This window comes from Acipenser ruthenus, chromosome 21 (assembly GCF_902713425.1).
Source record: "Acipenser ruthenus chromosome 21, fAciRut3.2 maternal haplotype, whole genome shotgun sequence".
In the NCBI taxonomy this organism is placed as follows: Eukaryota; Metazoa; Chordata; class Actinopteri; order Acipenseriformes; family Acipenseridae; genus Acipenser; species Acipenser ruthenus.
This window is the reverse complement of record NC_081209.1, coordinates 18,373,304-18,395,490: the sequence shown is the minus strand read 5'-3', so window position 1 is coordinate 18,395,490 and position 22,187 is coordinate 18,373,304. Positions and strand designations below refer to the sequence as shown.

At 38.8% G+C, this 22,187-nt stretch overlaps 1 protein-coding gene across 9 annotated transcripts in view; it reads left to right on the top strand.

The window, feature by feature from the left end:
• The window catches only part of LOC117427809 (high mobility group protein 20A-like), a 30,468-nt gene extending 14,966 nt beyond the window's left edge, over positions 1–15,502 (top strand). For 3 of the 9 annotated variants that reach the window (XM_058994903.1, XM_058994902.1, XM_058994901.1), the window contains exons 3-10: positions 5,856–5,991; positions 6,267–6,479; positions 8,386–8,518; positions 9,535–9,572; positions 10,182–10,257; positions 11,530–11,745; positions 12,314–12,485; positions 13,840–15,502. In XM_058994903.1, the coding sequence (XP_058850886.1) occupies positions 5,856–5,991; positions 6,267–6,479; positions 8,386–8,518; positions 9,535–9,572; positions 10,182–10,257; positions 11,530–11,745; positions 12,314–12,485; positions 13,840–13,843 (988 nt within the window). In that variant the 3' untranslated portion in view covers positions 13,844–15,502. The remainder of the gene's footprint in view (positions 1–5,855; positions 5,992–6,266; positions 6,480–8,385; positions 8,519–9,534; positions 9,573–10,181; positions 10,258–11,529; positions 11,746–12,313; positions 12,486–13,839) is intronic. The other 6 variants (XR_004548238.3, XM_058994906.1, XM_058994904.1 and 3 more) reach the window with 6 other exon arrangements.
• The last annotated feature ends 6,685 nt before the right edge of the window (positions 15,503–22,187 follow it).

Genomic DNA, 22,187 nt, shown 5'->3' with positions numbered 1-22,187 from the left:
TGGAATTCACTCAGAAAGACTGCAAACAAGGGGAAGCAAGGGGACAGAAGAAAAACAAGAAAACCTGCTGTTAGGCCATTTGTACGCATAATCGGTCAACTGCATTATTTGAATGGTGGTCCAAAAAGTAGTGGTATGATTTTAAAAAATATATATCAATACCACCAAATGCTGTGAATGTTTTAATTATAAACAATCTAAAAATCTAGATATATCATTGTGACGGGGTGCCCACCCCTTGTGCGTATTTTATTTGTGTGATGTTATTATTATTATTAGTCGTAGTAGTAGTAGTATTATCATTATTGTATGTATTGTGTTTGTGTGCGGGCAGACGAAAGCCATCCGTTATTATATATTCGAGACCAGCGAAAATGCCAGCAGTAGATTTTTTTTCATTTACAGCCCCAGGCGACAAGCCATGTATTATATCGCACATGGTGTTTGTCCTTTTCCCTTCTTGTAGAATGCTGATAGCTTAGCATTTAGCAGACAAATCACAACCGTTAAGCATAGACAAGTCTTACACAGGTATCATCTGTGTGAATGACAGTGAAGTTAAATGGTTCAAAAATCTACATCATTTTTGCCACACACCTATCTCAAAACCTCCTGTACTGTACATAAAAGCTATTGTGTTTAATGTAGTGATTTTACCAGTCCTGCCACGGGAGGGGCACGGTTACTGGGTAGTTGAAGTCCTCAGGGAGGGTTGCATTTAGCAGAGGTGAATGTAAACCAGCAGACACTTTTCTAAAGGTGGAAATAATTCAATTGAATCATCATTTTATCTAGTGAAAACACTCGAACACATTTCACAATTGACGTGTTTCTTTGTTTTAATTAGGAAACTGCTCTGTTGTGCACATTCATTACCTCTTCATCAGTCCAAGTTTATTGGCAGATGTTGGTTGCTGACAGTAGTTTATATTGAAGTGAAGAGCACTGCAGTGTAAAGAAGCATTGGAGTTCAAATGCTGAAAACCCAACAGCCTTTTTAAAGGCTACCACCGCATTAAGAGAATGAATTCCCTAGTGTCGTTGTATTACCAAATTGTTATTAATATTTTTGTCATATACACTCTTTGCATAAGTTGAGTGGAAATACAGGATTACACTTAAATAAGTAATGCATAGAACTCATTCGCTTGTACAACACAACAGCGCAGTGTCATTTACTTGCTCTTTCGTTATTAAAAGCACTGTATGTCGTGCATTCATGTAGTTCACTGTATAACATAAACATGCCCTTTTGGGGAGAAATGATTAAATGTTTTATTACAAACAAACACTAAACAAAATATATGTCAATAATACTTAATTAGTTTCATTGTGTATATGAAAATAAAATTACTTGTAAGTAAAATCATTTAAGATATTGAAAAAGGAATTGGGGAGGGGGGTGGGGCATTTATTAATCTTTTGCCAGTAAAACTGGAAGCTAGTATAAATAAGGGCAGACAGTGGAGATTGGACGCTGTTTCGAGCGTATACGGTATTATGTCACTAAAAGATGTAGCCAGTTAATCAACCTTGCTGTGCATCAGGGGATGTGTTTTCTTGTTTATTGAGGTGCATATATTTTTTGGGAATGCATGCACACTGTGACAGTACTAGAACATAAGAACATAAGAAAGTTTACAAGCGAGAGGAGTCCATTCAGCCCGTCTTGCTCGTTTGGTTGTTAGTAGCTTATTGATCCCAGAATCTCATCAAGCAGCTTCTTGAAGGATCCCAGGGTGTCAGCTTCAACAACATTACTGGGGAGTTGGTTCCAGACCCTCACAATTCTCTGTGTAAAAAAGTGCCTCCTATTTTCTGTTCTGAATGCCCCTTTATCTAATCTCCATTTGTGACCCCTGGTCCTTGTTTCTTTTTTCAGGTCAAAGGAGTCTCCTGGGTCGACATTGTCTATACCTTTTAGGATTTTGAATGCTTGAATCAGATCACCGCATAGTCTTCTTTGTTCAAGACTGAATAGATTCAATTCTTTTAGCCTGTCTGCATACGACATGCCTTTTAAACCCGGGATAATTCTGGTTGCTCTTCTTTGCACTCTTTCTAGAGCAACAATATCCTTTTTGTAACGAGGTGACCAGAACTGAACACAATATTCTAGGTGAGGTCTTACTAATGCATTATAAAGTTTTAACATTACTTCCCTTGATTTAAATTCAACACTTCTCACAATATATCCGAGCATCTTGTTGGCCTTTTTTATTATTATTATTATTATTTATTTCTTAGCAGACGCCCTTATCCAGGGCGACTTACAATTGTTGCAACATATCACATTATACATTATTTCACATTATACAGATATCACATTATTTAATTATTTTTACATACAATTACCCATTTATACAGTTGGGTTTTTACTGGAGCAATGTAGGTAAAGTACCTTGCTCAAGGGTACAACAGCAGTGTCCCCCACTGGGGATTGAACCCACAACCCTCTGGTCAAGAGTCCAGAGCCCTAACCACTACTCCACACTGCTAACCACTACTCCACACTGCTAGATGAAGACATTTCTGAGTTAACATAAACTCCTAGGTCTTTTTCATAGTTCCCTTCTTCAATTTCATTATCTCCCATATGATATTTATAATGCACATTTTTATTGCCCGCATGCAATACTTTACACTTTTCTCTATTAAATTTCATTTGCCATGTGTCTGCCCAATTCTGAATGCTGTCTAGATCATTTTGAATGACCTTTGCTGCTGCAACAGTGTTTGCCACTCCTCCTATTTTTGTGTCGTCTGCAAATTTAACGAGTTTGCTTACTATACCACAATCTAAATCATTAATGTAGATTAGGAATAGCAGAGGACCTGATACTGATCCCTGTGGTACACCACTGGTTACCTTGCTCCATTTTGAGGTTTCTCCTCTAATCAGTACTTTCTGTTTTCTACCTGTTAACCACTCCCTAATCCATGTGCATGCATTTCCTTGAATCCCTACTGTGTTCAATTTGAGAATTAATTTTTTATGCAGAACTTTGTCAAAAGCTTTCTGGAAATCTAAATAAACCATGTTGTATGCTTTGCAATTATCCATTTTCAATGTTGCATCCTCAAAAAAGTCAAGTAGGTTAGTTAGACACGATCTCCCTTTCCTAAAACCATGCTGACTGTCTCCCAGGATATTGTTACCACATAGGTAATTTTCCATTTTGGATCTTATTATAGTTTCCATAAGTTTACATATAATAGAAGTCAGGCTTCTTGGTCTGTAGTTTCCTGGTTCGGTTTTGTCTCCTTTTTGTGGATCGGTATTACGTTTGCTATTTTCCAGTCTGTCGGTACAACCCCTGTGTCAAGAGACTGTTGCATGATCTTGGTTAGCGGTTTGTAAATAACTTCTTTCATTTCTTTGAGTACTATTGGGAGGATCTCATCTGGCCCAGGGGATTTGTTTATTTTAAGAGCTCCTAGTCCCTTTAACACTTCTGCCTCTGTTATGCTAAAGTTATTTAAAACTGGATAGGAACAGGTCGACATGTGGGGCATGTTGTCCGTGTCCTCCTTTGTAAAAACCTGTGAAAAGTAATCATTTAATATATTTGCTATTTTTTTTTTCTTCGTCTATGATTTTTCCATTTGTGTCTCTTAGACATTTAACCTCCTCTTTGAATGTTCTCTTGCTGTTATAATATTGGAAAAACATTTTGGAATTGGTTTTAGCCCCCTTAGCAATATTGATTTCTATCTCTGTCTTGGCCTTTCTAACTTTCTTTTTGACTTGTGTTTGCAGTTCCAAGTACTCTTTCTGTGTACTTTGTTTTTGGTCCCTTTTAAAACGCTCTGTAAAGTGCTTTTTTTTGCTGAATATTTTTTTTAATTGATCTATTAAACCATTTTGGCCATTTTGTTTTAGATTTAGATTTGTCTACTTGTTGTAATTGTTTTGCGCCTCTAGTACTACATTTTTAAAAAACAGCCATCCTTTTTCTGTGGATGTTTTCTCTATTTTACTCCAATCTACTTCTGTTAGTCTCTGTTTCATACCTTCATAGTTTGCTTTTTTAAAATTGTAAACCTTAGCTTTAGTCATTACTTTTGGGGTTTTAAAAAATATTTCAAATGAGACCATGTTGTGGTCTGAGTTTGCCAATGGCTCTCTGACCTCTGTTTTAGTTATTCTGTCTTCGTTATTTGAAAAGACTAAATCAAGGCATGCCTCCCCTCTAGTCGGTGCCTTGACAGATTGCGTTAGGAAGCAGTCATTTGTCATTTCCACCATTTCAATTTTGTCCGTCGTGCCCCTCATCAGTTTTTCCCATTTTATATAGGGGAAGTTGAAATCCCCCATTAGTATGGCTTCTCCTTTTCTACACGCATTTCGAATGTCTTTGTATAACAGATTATTTTGCTCAGCGTCTGAATTTGGCGGTCTATAGCATGCTCCTATTATTATGCCCTTTGAATTTGTGTCCATTATTCTGACCCATATTGATTCTGCATTGTTTTCTTTGTCCTGATTTAAAACCGGGGCTTGAAGACTATTTCTTATGTATAGCGCTACCCCTCCGCCTCTTCTGTCCTGCCTGTCTTTCCTATATAGTGTGTGCCCACTAATATTATATTCGTCTCCATCACTCTCAGACAACCAAGTTTCTGTAACACCTATCGCATCATAGTTACTTGTTAGTGCAGTAGCTTCATGTTCTAACATTTTGTTTCTGAGACTTCTAGCATTAAGCTAAATACATTTAATAGTTGTCTTACCTGAGTTGTTGCCCTTGTTTTGATGTGGTCTCCTTTCTGTTTTTTTGTTTTCTCCCCCCTTCCTTTCTAGTTTAAATGCTTCTGGACCTCCTCAAGGATCCTTTCTCAGAGTAGATTGGTTCCCTTTCTGTTTAAGTGCAGTACGTCCCACCTGTATAAATAGTCCTGGTTATAGAATGTGCTCCAATGTTCAAGAAAGGTGAAGCCTTCCTGTGTGCACCACGATTTCAGCCATGCATTTTGATTTTGTATTTCCAGCTGTCCATATGGTCCTTTGCAAGGTGCCGGCAGTATCCCAGAAAATACCACAGTTTTGGTCTTGTCTTTTAATTTCCTTCCTAGCTCTCTGAATTTGTTTTGCAGGGTTCTTGGTCTGTCTCTTCCAATGTTGTTTGTACCGATGTGGATGACTACTACCGGGTCGTCTCCTGTTCGTTCTAGGAGCCTGTCCACGATCTCAGTGATGTGCTTGACAGAGGCTCCTGGAAGGCAGCGCACTGTTGTAGTAAGGGGGTCCAAACTGCAAACTGAACTTGCTGTGTTTCTCAATATGGAGTCCCCAACAATCATGACCTCCCTTCTTTTTGCTGCCTGGCCAGCACTGTTTATAGGGTACTGGATGTTGTTTCTTTCATTCTCTTGATGTTGGTTTTGGTCATCTAAATGTTGAAGTGGCTCAAATTTGTTGGATGTCTGGATTTCTGGTGGTTGTGTTTGACGAAGTTTCTTTTTTTCCCTGCTTCTGCCTATCTGAACCCAGCTGTTTCGACTCTTCCATCTCCCTGGTGGCTTTCAGTCTGCTAGGGGTGCAGACTTCCATGAATTGTGGGTGTGTCAGCTCCTCAAGCTCCTGTTGCTGTCTCATTTCCTCCAGCTCCTTTTCTAGCAGGCATAATCGCTGAAGCAAGTCCTGGATCGTGCGGCACTTTACACAAACTTGGTTGAGCTCTGTTGGGTTTTCTTGGATTTCCCACATCATGCAGTTGTCACAGATTACTGGCTTGAAGACCATTTTTTGGGGGAAGTTTAGTTTAGCTTCTGCACTGTGTCCCATCACTCAGGCTTGCTGCCTGGTCATGCTGTGTTCCCCTGACATCCTGACTATCCACCCTGTCTCACAGGTCCACTGGCAGTGAGAGCAACTCCCAGGCCCCTGGCCATCCTGAGCCCATGGAGGAGAATTCACAAGCCCCTCCGCAGCCGACAGAGTCTCCCAGTGGCAACACAGAGAGCAAGGTGCAGAGGAATGGAGAAGAGGTGAGGACAGCAATATAGCTGCTGTACTTTTATGTGTTCTATTGCATCCTCTGTATAGAGCTGGCTGACTAATACACCACTGACCCTTATTGAGGTGGGCAATTTTTCTTGATATATTGAACATTAAAAATGACCATTTTACTGTCACATTTTTTTAAGCCCTGACCTTATAAATGGTACACACCCTGAACTTTGAGATCTTCACATTTGGTGCCTGTATTTTGTATTTTATTTCTGGTGACGCTCCTAACAGCAGTATTGTCATGTTCTTGCAGCAGAAACCTCGGCGCCCAAGCTGGCCGAAAGGGCGGAAGCGGAAGAAGCCTATCAAAGACAGCAACGCCCCCAAAGCACCCCTAACTGGGTATGTGCGATTCATGAACGAGAGACGCGAACAGCTGCGAGCCGAGTGGCCAGACGCACCCTTTCCAGAGATCACCAGGATGCTGGGCAATGAGTGGACCAAGCTGCCCCCAGAGGAGAAGCAGGTGAGCAGACTCCCTGGGGCACACTGGGATATGTAGTTCAGAATGAACCAAGGGTGTATTATTTTTGCCTCATTTGGAATAGAGAAGAACCTGTCCTCCAGAAAAAAATAGGGTTCAATGAGCTGTATTTTACAGTTCTCTTGATCAAGTTTCATAATGGTTATTGTCCAATAAAAAAATGAAGCATTTTGCAGCCACAATAACTTTCCTACACCTAAATTTTCTCTCCTTAGAGAGATATTAGTAATATGTACAGTGCCTTGCGAAAGTATTCGGCCCCCTTGAACTTTGCGACCTTTTGCCACATTTCAGGCTTCAAACATAAAGATATGAAACTGTAATTTTTTGTGAAGAATCAACAACAAGTGGGACACAATCATGAAGTGGAACGAAATTTATTGGATATTTCAAACTTTTTTAACAAATAAAAAACTGAAAAATTGGGCGTGCAAAATTATTCAGCCCCTTTACTTTCAGTGCAGCAAACTCTCTCCAGAAGTTCAGTGAGGATCTCTGAATGATCCAATGTTGACCTAAATGACTAATGATGATAAATAGAATCCACCTGTGTGTAATCAAGTCTCCGTATAAATGCACCTGCACTGTGATAGTCTCAGAGGTCTGTTTAAAGCGCAGAGAGCATCATGAAGAACAAGGAACACACCAGGCAGGTCCGAGATACTGTTGTGGAGAAGTTTAAAGCCGGATTTGGATACAAAAAGATTTCCCAAGCTTTAAACATCCCAAGGAGCACTGTGCAAGCGATAATATTGAAATGGAATCTACCAAGACCTGGCCGTCCCTCTAAACTTTCAGCTCATACAAGGAGAAGACTGATCAGAGATGCAGCCAAGAGGCCCATGATCACTCTGGATGAACTGCAGAGATCTACAGCTGAGGTGGGAGACTCTGTCCATAGGACAACAATCAGTCGTATACTGCACAAATCTGGCCTTTATGGAAGAGTGGCATAAAAAGTGTTGTTTACAGTTTGCCACAAGCCACCTGGGAGACACACCAAACATGTGGAAGAAGGTGCTCTGGTCAGATGAAACCAAAATCGAACTTTTTGGCAACAATGCAAAACGTTATGTTTGGCGTAAAAGCAACACAGCTCATCACCCTGAACACACCATCCCCACTGTCAAACATGGTGGTGGCAGCATCATGGTTTGGGCCTGCTTTTCTTCAGCAGGGACAGGGAAGATGGTTAAAATTGATGGGAAGATGGATGGATACAGGACCATTCTGGAAGAAAACCTGATGGAGTCTGCAAAAGACCTGAGACTGGGACGGAGATTTGTCTTCCAACAAGACAATGATCCAAAACATAAAGCAAAATCTACAATGGAATGGTTCACAAATAAACGTATCCAGGTGTTAGAATGGCCAAGTCAAAGTCCAGACCTGAATCCAATCGAGAATCTGTGGAAAGAACTGAAAACTGCTGTTCACAAATGCTCTCCATCCAACCTCACTGAGCTCGAGCTGTTTTGCAAGGAGGAATGGGCAAAAATTTCAGTCTCTCGATGTGCAAAACTGATAGAGACATACCCCAAGCGACTTACAGCTGTAATCGCAGCAAAAGGTGGCGCTACAAAGTATTAACTTAAAGGGGCTGAATAATTTTGCACGCCCAATTTTTCAGTTTTTTATTTGTTAAAAAAGTTTGAAATATCCAATAAATTTCGTTCCACTTCATGATTGTGTCCCACTTGTTGTTGATTCTTCACAAAAAATTACAGTTTCATATCTTTATGTTTGAAGCCTGAAATGTGGCAAAAGGTCGCAAAGTTCAAGGGGGCCGAATACTTTCGCAAGGCACTGTATATCTCTTCCACTTGGGGCTATGTTGATAGTTGGAATACGCTGTGACACTCAAGTCTTTTTGCTTGTCTGTCTTCAGCACTATCTCGAGGAGGCTGAGAGAGACAAAGAGAGGTACATGAGGGAGCTGCAGCAGTACCAGAAAACTGAGGCCTACAAGCATTTCAACAGGAAGGTGCAGGAGAAACAGAAGGGCAAGCAGCACAGACCAGGTATCTAGTGGGTTGCCTTTGTGATCCTGGGGACATATCTCTTGTGGCCCTACTAATGATGATACACTTTTCTAGCTTTTGTAACAACTCTGCGGCAGTGCAACACACAGGAAGAAAACGACTCAGCCAGTACATTTATACAGTGACTGTACAACACTCATCAATGGGGATTCAAGCTCTGCTTTATTCAACCTTTTATATCTATAAAAGCCAGAAGGATTTTTGACTCGCTCACAACAAGTGTGTACAATGAAAAAAGGACCACACTATAAACGAACTGTTACTGGATAAATATTTTAAGAAATCTATGAAAGAAGACTATTAACCAGCATACAATTAAGACATAACGCAGCAGAACTGTATAATGTTTTCAATGAAAATTACTTTCTTCAATACCCCTTTCTTTTGATCATGCCTTATAGTATTCTAGGAGGTGATTCAGCATGGTAACATTTTTACTAAAATAATTCCTAAATGCAGTTTAACAGTTTTCTTATGCTTACGTATTCTCTGGAAATTATTCATAAAAGCCTTCAATCAACATGTTTTCACAGGGATGTTAATTTTAAATCCTTTTCAAATGCATTAGGAGTTTAAGTTTGAGCATGATTGTGATGAGCTCCAATTACACCTTTCTGTCATATGCCTACCTCTCAATTAATCACTGAAATGGATTCATCTACCAGCACCTTTTGGAGTATGCCAGGTCTTGTAAAGGCTTTGACCAAGGCAAATGCAATCCCAACCCAGTATTTGGTACTGGTCCTAATAAAAATGATACAAGTAATTAGACTTGTTCTGAGATTTTGCCCACATAAGGGGGATTTAGTCAGAACAGAATTCTGACTTACCCTTGAAGCCGAGTGCCTCTGTCACCCTGCTGAGACAGTTTTGAGTTTCACATTGTATTTGTTATGCTGTAGGCTGTTGGGGTTTAAGTGTCCCACCAGGCAAGAACTAAAATACTGCAAGCAGAAATGTGGAGATTGCACGTTTCACACCATTTTTTTCTCCAGCAGATATCCGGCAGGCTGCCAGCGAGTCTCTCCATGAGGTAATCACCACTGTCCAGTTTAATGTAAAGTCCCAAGGTGCTCATTTACCGCCTCTGCTTGTTGCTGGCTCAGGGGTTCCTTTCCTCCAATGGATCCATTGTAATATTGGTATTTCCTTCACCAGCCACACCAGCATATGTCTCTGAGTCACTGCCCCGGGCAGTGACAATGGGATCTTAAACTCCTATAAAAACTCCCTTGTTTAAGTAAGCAATGAGACTTGATTAACAGTAGTTCAGCATAGTTTATCTGCTCTTCATTCTCTAAAAAGAGAAAAGACATCATGGGTGTCATTACAAAAATAATACAGCACTGATGTTGCCACACCTTGTGTTTGATTTAATGCTAAATAAATATAAGAAGATTATTATAGTGAAATGTTTGTAACTCTGATTATAAGAATTTAGAAACTGTAAAAAAGACAGTACCACACTAGTGCTTTAAATGCTACTTTATTTTAAAAAGTTTGCATTTGATTTAAAGATTTATGCACTAAAAAAACTTATTTTGCTTGTGAAAACCACCTATAAAACGTCCTATTTTTGTAATTGATGCCTTTAATATTTCTTTGCACAGCACTCTGAAATGTGTCTTTTTGTTTCCCCCAGAAGGATACAGAGGGCAAGGAGAGATCAGTATTTGATATCCCAATCTTCACTGAGGAGTTTCTGAACCACAGCAAAGGTGTGATAACTGATTTTTCTAAGTATGGGGTTTCCGTGAAATAAAAAGAAGATATTCAAATGGCTGTATTAACTCTACAATTAACACATTTTCTTTTGTTACTTTTATTAAAACATATTTTGTTAATTTTTCCCCATTCTTTGACCTAATCCTAGCTTGGTTCAGGTCTTATCTTTCCGATAGGTTTCAGTTCGTTTCTGTTGGGGAGGTGAAATCAACATGACTGCTGTGTTCCAGGGCTGTGTTTTAGGTCCTTTGTTATTTCCATATATATATGTTAACTTTAGGTGACATTATGCACAGACATGGAGTGAACTTCCATTGTTACGCTGAAGATACTCGGCTAGATCTGTCTTTTAAAGCCAGGAAATAACACCCCTGCAGAAGTTTTAGCTGCTTGCCTTGCTGACATAGTGTTGGATGTCTCTGAACTTTTTAATGTTGAATTCTGATAGAACAGAGGTTATGCTCGTGGGCTCTCAGAACCAACTAAAACATGTTGGTTTGCATGAGATAGACATTAGCAGTCTCTCATCAGAACTGAAACTAGAAATTTGTGGGTCATCTTTGACCCTCATCTATCATTTGAAGTTACTAAAGTATCCTTTTATCATTTGAAAAATATAGCCATACTTAGACCTACTGTTACCTGACGCTGAAAGAGATGTGTCATCTAGAATTGTCTTGTAATTCACTTTTCTATGGTATCCTAAAACGTGTGGTGTCTGGCTTACAGCTCGTTCAGAACACTGCCACTAGAATTCTGACTAAAACCAGAAAAAGTGAACATATTACTCTTTGCAGTGGTTTAGAATTCATTTTAAGATTTTGCTTTTAACTAACCCTAAATGGATAAACCCAGTTACTTACAGGAATTATTGCCCCTGTATAAATCCTAACATGATGCAGGGCTGCTGGTTGTTTCCAGGGTAAATAAAAAGAATACAGAAGAAAGGACCTTTTCTTGTAAATCTTTTAGAATCTTTTAATTGTTCTATTTCTACAAACTAGCTTTTTTACAATTAAAACCACATGAGAGAGAGAGAGAGAGAGAGAGAGAGAGAGAGAGAGACTGACTTACAAATGAGATGAAACTGAAAAAAACATTTTGCATTTTTTGCTTTACAAATAAAGGTTCCTTATAGATGTATTGCTGATAACTTGTGTACCTATTCACAAACCCACTGTAAAGAGTGGACATGTGTTATGCTTCTTGGGAGTAATGTCTACCTTTTACATTTTTAACACCATGTCATGTTTTTGGTTCCGCAGCACGGGAAGGGGAGCTGCGGCAGCTACGAAAGACTAACATGGAGTTTGAAGAACGCAATGCAGCGCTGCAGAAACATGTGGAGAGCATGCGTGGTGCTGTGGAGCGACTGGAGGGGGATGTGATGCAGGAGCGCAGTCGCAATACCTTGCTGCAGCAACACCTGGAAACCCTGCGTCAAGCACTCACAGCAAGCTTCTCCAGCCTGCCGCTGCCTGGTGAGAGACCTCCCACACAGCATCCCAGTCCTGCTCTCACCACTAGACTCTCAGCCAGTCACCAGTTCTAATTGCTGATGTAACAGGCGGTGCTGTGTAATGTACTTCTGTTGTAGATTCTGCCCCCTGTCGTTGAGATGAGATGAGGGGAATGTAGATGAGTCTCATTTGCATAGCGGTTCAGACGCTCACATGCAGTATGCATGGTCGCTGGTTAACGTCCAGCCTCTGCCCTCTTGTACTAGATCCCTTGTACTCAGTCCTTTGCTGTAACTGTTTCCTTGCCTTATAACAGGGGTGGGCAACTCTGGTCCTTCCAGTCAAGGTCTTTGTTCCAACCATGTTCTTAATGGTTTAATTGAACCCATTAAACCTCCATCCAGGTTATAAAGCAGTTAACTGCTCCATTACTGGAGTTGCCCTGCCATATATAAATTTAACTCTGTTCTCATTTTTGTTTAGAACTTTTTTAACCCATGTGCATGTCGGTATCAGTCTGAAGGGTTGTATGCACTTTTTGAAAGTACATGTTTAAATGAGTTGTGGCTAAAATGGAATTGTGCCTCAGTCGCTGGGCTGTGTGCTCAATCTGTGTTTTGTACCGCAGGCAGTGGGGAGACTCCCACCCTGGATACCATTGACTCATACATGAATAAGCTGCACAGCATCATCCTGGCTAACCCACAGGAACACGAGAACCTCATCAACACTGTGCGGGACGTCATCAGCCGCCTCGAAAGGTTGGTGCACAGGAGTTTACAAAACTAAGCAGCCATAATTTATTTGAATGTAACAAACAGGCTGATTACTAGGGGGTCAGTACCAAAGTATTCTGCAGTTTTGAGAAATCGTGCAGAATGTACTTGTTTTTCTATGTTTTGGTTAATAAAATAAATCACTTTTGGTAATGTAGATTCTGAATAAAACATTTCAAACTGCCAAGTTGGAATAAAAATATCAGCAATATGAAGATGTGGTCCATAAAATGAATTTTATGAATGAATAACAAACATCCTGTCTGCTGATTTTATCTTTCAAGGAAGTGGCGCATCCAGCACATAGCCACAGTCGGGAACTACTTGTACCTAATCACATTTATACATTTCGATCTGTGACATCATTTTTTTTTATCAGCATAAAAGCCTTCGTCAGACATTAAACAATCAACCAAAACGCAGTCACTCGGGTCTGTACTGTAAGTCAAGAGCGATATTTCATTTTAAATTTCTTTAGCAAAGTTTTAGTTTTTTGTTCGTATTGGGAGATTCGGTGATCACAAGTACAAAGCTTACCTAAAATCCTACTAAATCACCCAAAATGTTCATAAACCCAAAAAGAAATGAACTGTAGTGAAATATACATAGAGAAACTTCAGGAATGACACACCAATCAAAACACATTTAACTAAAGCCCCAAGCCAATAGAGATTTTTTTTTAAGTGATGCAGCATTTCAGTATCTATGGTTGCGATTACCATATACCAGGACTTCAAAGCGCAGGCATTACCGGAGAGCATACTAAATTGCTTTATATAACCAAGAATGCTTACTGACCCGAAAGAAAATAAATGGATGGGTTGACAGATCTCAGTGAAAACGTTATTTTCTTAATCTTCAGACACTGAAGATCTGTTTAGAAAGATATAATACATATGCCCTGATAGAAGCCCTAAAGTCAAGTTATGTCAGACCTGAAAAAGGTATAATCTTCACAGTCTGTAAAGGGTTAAATAGAGTTGATTAAACTCAACCAATACTTTAAGCGCAGTAAAGAAGCCAGGACCAGAGGAAATATTTGTAAGTTAAGTAGAGAAAGACTTAGGACAGGGGAAGGAGACACAGAGAGTGGTGAGGGTATGGACTAGACTGCCTAGTCATGTTGTTGAAGTAGAATCACTTGGATCCTTTAAGACCCACCTTGTCAAAGTTCTGAGATCAATCAGCTTCAAGGAACCGGACAAGCATAGATGGGTCGAATGGCCTCCTCTCATTTGTAAATGATCTTATGTTTTTAATGTAAAGGGACAATGATACTCTTATTACACACTGAGACACATTATCAAGTTACTTCAACTTGATTCGTTTTTTATTCCAGGTGAGGATGAATCGTGGTTGTCAAAGCATCTTCAGGTTACTGCATAACAGGAGAAGAGCAGTGCCAGAAATAACAGACTAAAAAACGAGCTCTCAAATCTCCAAACTCGCACTTGAGTGTGATGGGGGCTCCCTTCCGGATTTCAGTTTCACCGCACATGTGTATGAAGCATCAGCTCCAAGTCTGTTTTAATTTAAACTCTTTAATATGCTTTATGTTGAAGTTGCTCTTGTGAGCATTGGCTTTGCAGAGGACAAATAACCCTGTGCTTTTTATTTTTTAAAGTATTTTATTCTTTATAACTCTGTTTTTTTTAGTTGTATTTATTATTTTATACTTATTTTATATGCATTGTCCTGCCTCCTGCCTGATAGTCTAAAAGGTTTTAGAAATGGTTGTTTAGGAGTATTACCATCCACAAGCTCCCATGCATAACAGGTACTTTAATATATAAATACAAATAATTTAAAATTAACATTGCATTACAGGGTAAATAAATACAATTATACCCAAACAAACTTGGATTTTTCATATTCAAATATTATTTTAAAATGAAGATTATTTAAAGATACCGGTACTTTCATATTAACACTGTTGTATCAATTGATTTCAGAATTAAAGTTAAACCCTGGTATACCTTGAGATTCCCTTACAGAAAAAGAAGTGAAACACAGATGTCTTTTTGTGTTTTTGTTTATTACATTACATATAAAAGTATACATTTGTTTTGGATGATATATTTTTGGTGTACTAATTTAAAAAACATTGATACAAATACTACCCTGGTCACTTTTATTTACAAATACATTTCATTCCATGCAATGTTTACTTGAACATTTGTTCCAGCACTAAAAAAAAGAAAAATAGCATAATATGATAGAGGCTGGGATAATCCCAGAAAACCCTGTCCGAGATTGTCAAACCCTTGCTTAGCAGCAATAAATACAACTATAAGGTTCAACATACTATCTGCTGGAGGAACATTATTGAAACTACATTTGGTATAAATAGCTGTTCAGAGTTTTTAAGTATGCACTTATTTTTTGTTGCAATGTTGGTAATTCTGTCAGCTTTACCAAGTCGACTGGCTTATTTTATTATTATTATTTTTAAGTTGTTGTGCAGTCTGTGTTGTACTTTTGTTTTAAATTAAAGACGTTCTTGATTGATAAGTTTACATTGATGTCTTGTAGAAAAACCCACCACAGGTACTGACTTCACCAAGGGTTTGCTGCAGGCCAGGTTTATCCAGCATAAAAAAGTAATACACTTATTATTTAAAAACAAAGCAAAACACAATGTTCTAATAAAAGGAACACAACCATTTATCTTGAAAACAAATAGAGCAGGTCATCTTATTATTTATATTACAGGGACCACGTTACTCCAACCTGTCTACTATGTTGACAGCTGCGCCCCTTCTTGCTTATGACTTGATATGCACCATTTGAAATGAAAAGGCATAGTAAAATGGGATAGTACTCAGACTTTTAGTGCATAGTATTTTAAATGGGATTGTAGACACAGATATGGGAACATGAAAAAATACAATGGCAGTCTAAAATGTTAAGTCTACTGGGCCTTTTGTTAATAAACATGTTTGTTTTTATAACTTGATGTTATTTTTTTGTAAACATATTAAAGCTGTTTAAGTGTTCATAAATGTACTTTTTTAATTTTTTGCTTGGTTCTTATCTCAGCCATGTATGTTTGTATGATCACTGTAAGTTAGTTTGTTTTGTAGTCGCTAAGCAGCCATTAGGTCACAAAAACTGCAAAGCAGGTATAAGTTTACATTACAAGAAAAGCACATCTTTCTCAAGGTATTATTGGTTAGAAATATAAGGGTATGCATGGATTTAGACTAAGCTTTTTTTTTACCAGAAGTTTTTCCACACAAAGCAAAAAACATTTAACGGTTGCAGCTGCAATTCCTCTATTCCTCTATTGAGCTTCCAGTTTTTTGGCAACACATATAAAGCCCCAGCTGTCTAAATACAATTCTGCCTTGGACTGTGTAAAGAAGAGTGTTTCATCGCTTCTTGCTGTATTACTGTGGAATGCATTTGTTCAGCTTTACTTACCGATGACGGATTGTGCAGGATGATTTTACTTCCTATTTCTGAACAAACATACACACAAAAAAAACATATCCCAACACACATGTCACGGCATTGGAATTATATTGGGACTCAAATTAAACCATTGAATCTTAGTACACACATGGAATAACACGTTTCTTTATTATGTAGTTTTATATATATATATATATATATATATATATATATATATATATATAGCCAAAAAACAAGATGTTAGTCCAATGTCACCGTTACAACAATGTCACAATGTTTGACAGGGATATGTGAAACCATGTCAAAAGCTGATACCACGACTCAGGATTTTCCATTTCTCAGTGGATTTCCTGTGGGGGGTTTCTTCAGCCACTACACCAAAATTAAATATTATCCCTTTATGATAAAATCCCCAGATATTTGCTTTTCCTTTCTGACATAACCCCCTTGCAGTCTACATTACCAGAACAATAATCAATCCAACACAGCGGATGATTACTTTCCTCTTAGAACATCTTCCCACTTCCAGTTTCCCAAGCTGGGACTTCCTGCTTCCCTCAAGAATAAGTCTGTTGTTTGTGAACTTGTTCACCATTGCTGTAGAAATGGATGAATCTTCTTCTATAAGACATTGTAATGCTTTCAGTTTTCAGTAGTTTATTAACATATACTTACTAAGGTCTTTTAAATGTTTTATTATTTCTCATGAGCAGAATTTGGGCCATGCTAAACACATTTGATAACATTTATTTTGTTGTTATTCCTGTCCAATTCTGTATATGTTTTAAATCCCTTTTGGATTTCCTGAGCTGCTGCATACACGTCAGCTGCACCTTCCAAATCGAAGCTGGCTTCTGTGAATGAGAACGAGCAGGGGTCTCAGAACTGATCCTCTGTGTGGCACTTTGTCAGGCCCACAGCAGCTGTGGTAAGAGAGGCAGCCTGGCAGAGCTAATGCATACCCATGCATAATTGCATGCACATGCACTGGAGCCCAAGGGAAATGTGGCCAAGTTTCGGAGCCCTCAGCATCTACTTGGCTAACTTCAAAGACTTTTCGTGTGTCAAGCTATTAAAACTGCAGTATACTGAATGTAAATCTACATATTATAATCAGTTTGGAACATTTCAATTGTAGTGTTACATCTTTGCAAAAAACAGAACAGGACAAACGTAGGGAAATAATTATTTGATTATCCTGTGACAGGGATATTCATGACCAACCTTTATTTAGTCCGTTCTGATTTTCATTTAAAAGAGGGAAACGGTTGATGAAGAAAATAACGGTGATGCCACCGTTTTGTATTGACTTTGCTGTTGAAGTGAATTCCGAGATGTGACTCGGGTATGATTTATTAAAGCAGGTGAAGTCAACCGTACCGATATTGAGAATAAAGCATGATCAAAACTCACTATGGTATGGCGGATGTGATGAATTGGCTTTTTCTGGGATGTGTTGTGGAATACAACAGGCAAACTGAGAGCTCTGATTGGCTGAAGGATCCTCAGCAGTCTATAATACTGCATCTGATATAATGAAACTTATTTCTGTACTGTCTGGTCACATATTGCATGCAGCATATAACACATTGTTTATAGTGCTAAATGTAGTTGACTTTGCATTTACAAACTAATATAGTAAAAACAAAAATATTATTATTATTATTAGTAGTAGTATTATTATTATTTACCCCTTTTGACAAAGTCCTCTTCCAGATGCATAACTTTGCAGAGGATCATGTGAAATTGCTATTAGACACTTTGATTGTGAATCACAGCTGCAGTATAAAATAATAAAGTTGAAAAAAAAACAGGGTTTGTGCCAAAGCCTCTGATCTCCCTCCTCAAGCCAAATTGGCCTTGCCCACTTCCTGTGCTCTCACTCTCTGCCGCTTCCTGCCCAGATTGTGGCTATGACCGGGGGTGGGAGGAATGATTCCCAGTTCCGAGGGAGGGCAGAGGTCCTGGCTGGAGGATGCTTGAGTCAAGCAGGGCGGACAGGCAGTCTGCAGTGAGCTGAACTCACATCCGCATGTAAGGAAATCGCCCAAGGGTTTATTGGGATATTTCAGGATACAATGTATTATTTATCATCATGCCACACCTGTGAAAAAAGAGGTTGATGGGCTTCAGTTTTCCTGTCTTTAATTCTGATCTTGATAGAAGCTAAGAAGTTGAGCAAGGCCAGGCCTGGACAGTACTTATGGGAGACCTCCAGAAACAGCAGACTTCAACCAGGGCCCCGTTGTAGGTGCTGTCTTACCCCTCTTTCCTGCTGGAGCACTTTCAGCAATCATATCCCGGGAGTCGATCTGATCGTTTGAAGAACAGTGGGAAAGACTATTAATTGGTTTAGTGGGAAAGCAAATGAAGCTGGGTTTCCATGCCGGGGGGATGACTCATGCTAAAATATACAACTGTCGTGGGGTTTAGGATGCTCCATTTTGGGAATTTATTGCGTGTCTGTTTATATGTTTAATGTTGGATGAGTTCATTTAAAAATTGTAATGGGAAAAACAATCGATCTGGGATCAGAATCAGATAAGGGGTTTAAAAAAGTGGAAATGAGCCAATAAGTGATCTTGGCTCACATAATTAGATCAGCAGTGTAAAAAGCAAACAATCATGGGTCTGGAGCATGGGACTGATCCAACCCCAGATTTTTTACAAACGCACCAGTGATGACCAGGCATTAAAGAAGAGTCAAAGAGACGTTCCAAGTGTGTAAATACAGGATTAACAACCATAAGTGTTGAATCAACAACCATAAGTGTTGAATAAGAAAGGGGCTTGTAACCGGGAGGTCCCCGGTTCAAATCCCACCTCAGCCACTGACTCATTGTGTGACCCTGAGCAAGTCACTTAATCTCCTTGTGCTCCGTCTTTCGGGTGAGACGTAATTGTAAGTGACTTTGCAGCTGATGCACAGTTCACACACCCTAGTCTCTGTAAGTCGCCTTGGATAAAGGCATCTGCTAAATAAACAAATAATAATAATAATCAGTACAATTCATTCACTGTTTCGAATACACATGTGTAGTCTTCAATACAAATAACTACCAATTCACATTCACATCGGGTCGGGTCTTGTGGAGAGCCCAAAATACTGGCACCAAACATCCCAACTCCACAGAATATTTTTTCTGTGGTGACATGTGGTTCATGTCATGTATTTCCTGCAGTTGAGCTACTCTGCTGTGTCCAATACTGCAGTATACCATTTTTCATCTGGGTTGTTAGATGATCAGGGTTCAAATATACATGCTGATGTGTTGTAAAGTGGTAAGCAATGTTTTAAAAATCTATCTTATACCCCACTAAGGATGAAATCCCCTGTGAAGGGAATATAGTGGAGGCGGTCGTATGTATGTATGTATGTATGTATGTATGCATGTATGTAACACTTCAGCTGATTTCTCCATATAACACTAGGGGCTCTTCAATTGATTTTAACAGTTTTAGGCAGATATTTATACAGGGCATTCAAATCAATAAAGAACCTTCTCCTTGAAATGTTGTTGTTAGTTAAAAGAACAGACTAAAGAAACTGGCACTGTGAAAGGGGTTTGTTATAATAGAAAATCCCTTTTGAATGATTTTGGTGTTTTTTCAGTATTAAGATCTGATGCAGTTTAGAGCAACACCCCTAGATTTATTATCAATGGTTCTTCTGTTGTTTTTTGTGTTATTTTAGACTTCATTTTAGAATATCTCAGATATCTCAAAGACCCCACACTATCTAAAGACGCCCTTGTTCATTTTGATACCTAATGACTTTGTGTATTATAGTTCAAACTCATGCCAATGGTCCAGCTACAATCAGATTAGATGAGTTCTATTCAGTTCATCTAAACAGTGTTGGATATAAATACTGGTCAGTATTTTTAAGACACACTGACTCACACACTCTTTTAGAGATGCTGGTTTTGTCAAAGTTCTCGTAACGATTGTGACAACAAATTTATTTAGAAATGTCACCATTTAGATCAATGCACTATGAAAATATTGACTTCACTTCCTTCTTCACAAACATGTTGCCAAGGATAGCAGTTCTAAAAGTTATCTTTATGTCTAGATGGACCAGGTATTTTGTCCCTTTATCTTTGGGGAATTGAAAACAAGATGCAAGCAGGTTATTGTGATTACAGTCAGGGGTGAAGCACTTGTGCTATTTTTAAATATGTTTAATCAAAATCAAAACCAATTTGTTAAAAATCACTTTGAAAGTGTAGAACCCTCACCATGGTGATGAAATGGGTAACTTTGAGCAAAGGCACCAGGGTGCAGAAACTATTTATTTTTACAGTTGTATTTAAATATTGGCATATCCTAAAAAAACAACAATATCCAAGTAAAGAACCAGGATATTTTCAGCACAGTAAAATTGGGTACTTTTAATGTATACATAGAGGTAGACAGACACACAAATACACAGAGAAAGACTCTAGTGGTAAACCTGCTTCCCCTTCCTTTTGACTTCTCAGTGCAGGTTTTCTCTGTTCCTAATTTACCAAAAGTGAGACAAAATTACAAAGAGATTTGGAGGCTTTTAACTCTCAAGGCATTTCAGTCAGTTACGTTATACCATTCCTGGCAGTAATACCTGTTACAAATTCAGTAGGCTAGGCTTGATTCTTATCTGATCTCTCCACAGTTCTTATATTCCAAATGCTGTAAAATGATTTCAGGTACTAATTTAGTTAATGAAAGTTCTCAGTTTCTGTGCCTGATTCTCAGGATATCTGTTTCACTTCCAGGTTCATTTCATCTCTACAGTGTCCTCCGGGTCAGATTGCATTACCATCTGAAAGCATGTCAGTGAGTAGGGGAAGCAGCTGCTTGGTTAATGACAGGAAACAAGCCATTGAAAGGGGTTACATGACCAAGCAAGTGTAACAATAACTGAAATACCATATACCGCATGTTTCCTATAACATGTTTCTTTCAAAACTCGACATGCAAAACAGGTAAGATTTAAGGAATTATTTTGTTAGCTACAATTACCATAGGTCACATAAGAAAGCAGTCAGTACCATACTATTCTCCGAGTTATTGTTGGACTATTTGAGTGCTGGAATGTCTTAGCACACCAAAAAGACCCGAGGGTGGAATGTAGCTTATTATGAATTATTTACAAAATTCCCATCCTTAATATTAAAGTAATTGTAGTAAATGTTAAATGTTCTCTGCCATGCACATCAATTCAACATATAGGTCTCAGATGTGCAGTTTGAAAAGAAAAAAAAAAGGATTTCATTTTAAAACATGATATCTGGTACTACACAAATCTCTGTTTGCAAGCCATGTCTTTAGACTGTCTTGCACATCCTGGGTCATTTCCCGTGGAGGATGAAAATGTTCTCCACCCTGTCATTGGCGGTGTTTACATGCAAGTTTTAATCGCGCTACTATAGTGCATTCATGACGTGTCAGGCGCAAATGACTCATTATTGTGCTCGTTCCAAAAGTGCAAGGCAAAAAAAGTGTGTGACTTAAGTGTCATTAGACTTTGGTAAAGCACAGTAAAGTGCGCGCTAATTGGCCTAATTAGTCCCATTGCAACAAACTCCACAGTCGTGCAAAATACTTAACGATAGACTTTCATGAAATAACACGATACCTCCTCCACTTCCCCTATGTAAAAGAACGCTCTTCTCTGGGATACGGTCTTTCTGTCCTCCTCTGTAGCGTAAGTAAGATTTTCCTTATCCCAGTCTTACTAATACAAATCAGTTAAATATCCATCCATCCATTATTATCAATCCGCTTCTCCTGATGATGGTCGCGGCTAAATTATATATAAATTGCATATAGAGATGTTGATTTATACCATTATTTATTCATTTCAGTGTATTATGAACACTGCATGAGAACTACTAGATCGTTATGACCAGCATTATTATCATAATAATAATAATACTACAAATAAGGTAGTTTTTCCCCCGCAGGATGTTTCAAGCTTCCACCCCTCCTGACAGCAGCAACACCAGGTCCGCTGGACGGATGAGGAAACTCGTTCCTCCTCCACATTATTGCGGACCTGGGGGTTATGGATGAACTGGATCGACCTCGCCAAAGAAATGCCACCATTTACACCAGTATTACCAGTGCTCCGGTTGAACTTGGTATAAATAGAACGCTCCTGCAGGTACGAGATAAATTCAAGAAACTGAAATATCTGTACCTGCAGGAGAGAAAACGCCTGCAGTCCTGCGGTCAAAGCTCGAGGTCCCAATTTCGGAAATGCACCGGTTAATGGGTGACCGGCCAGTG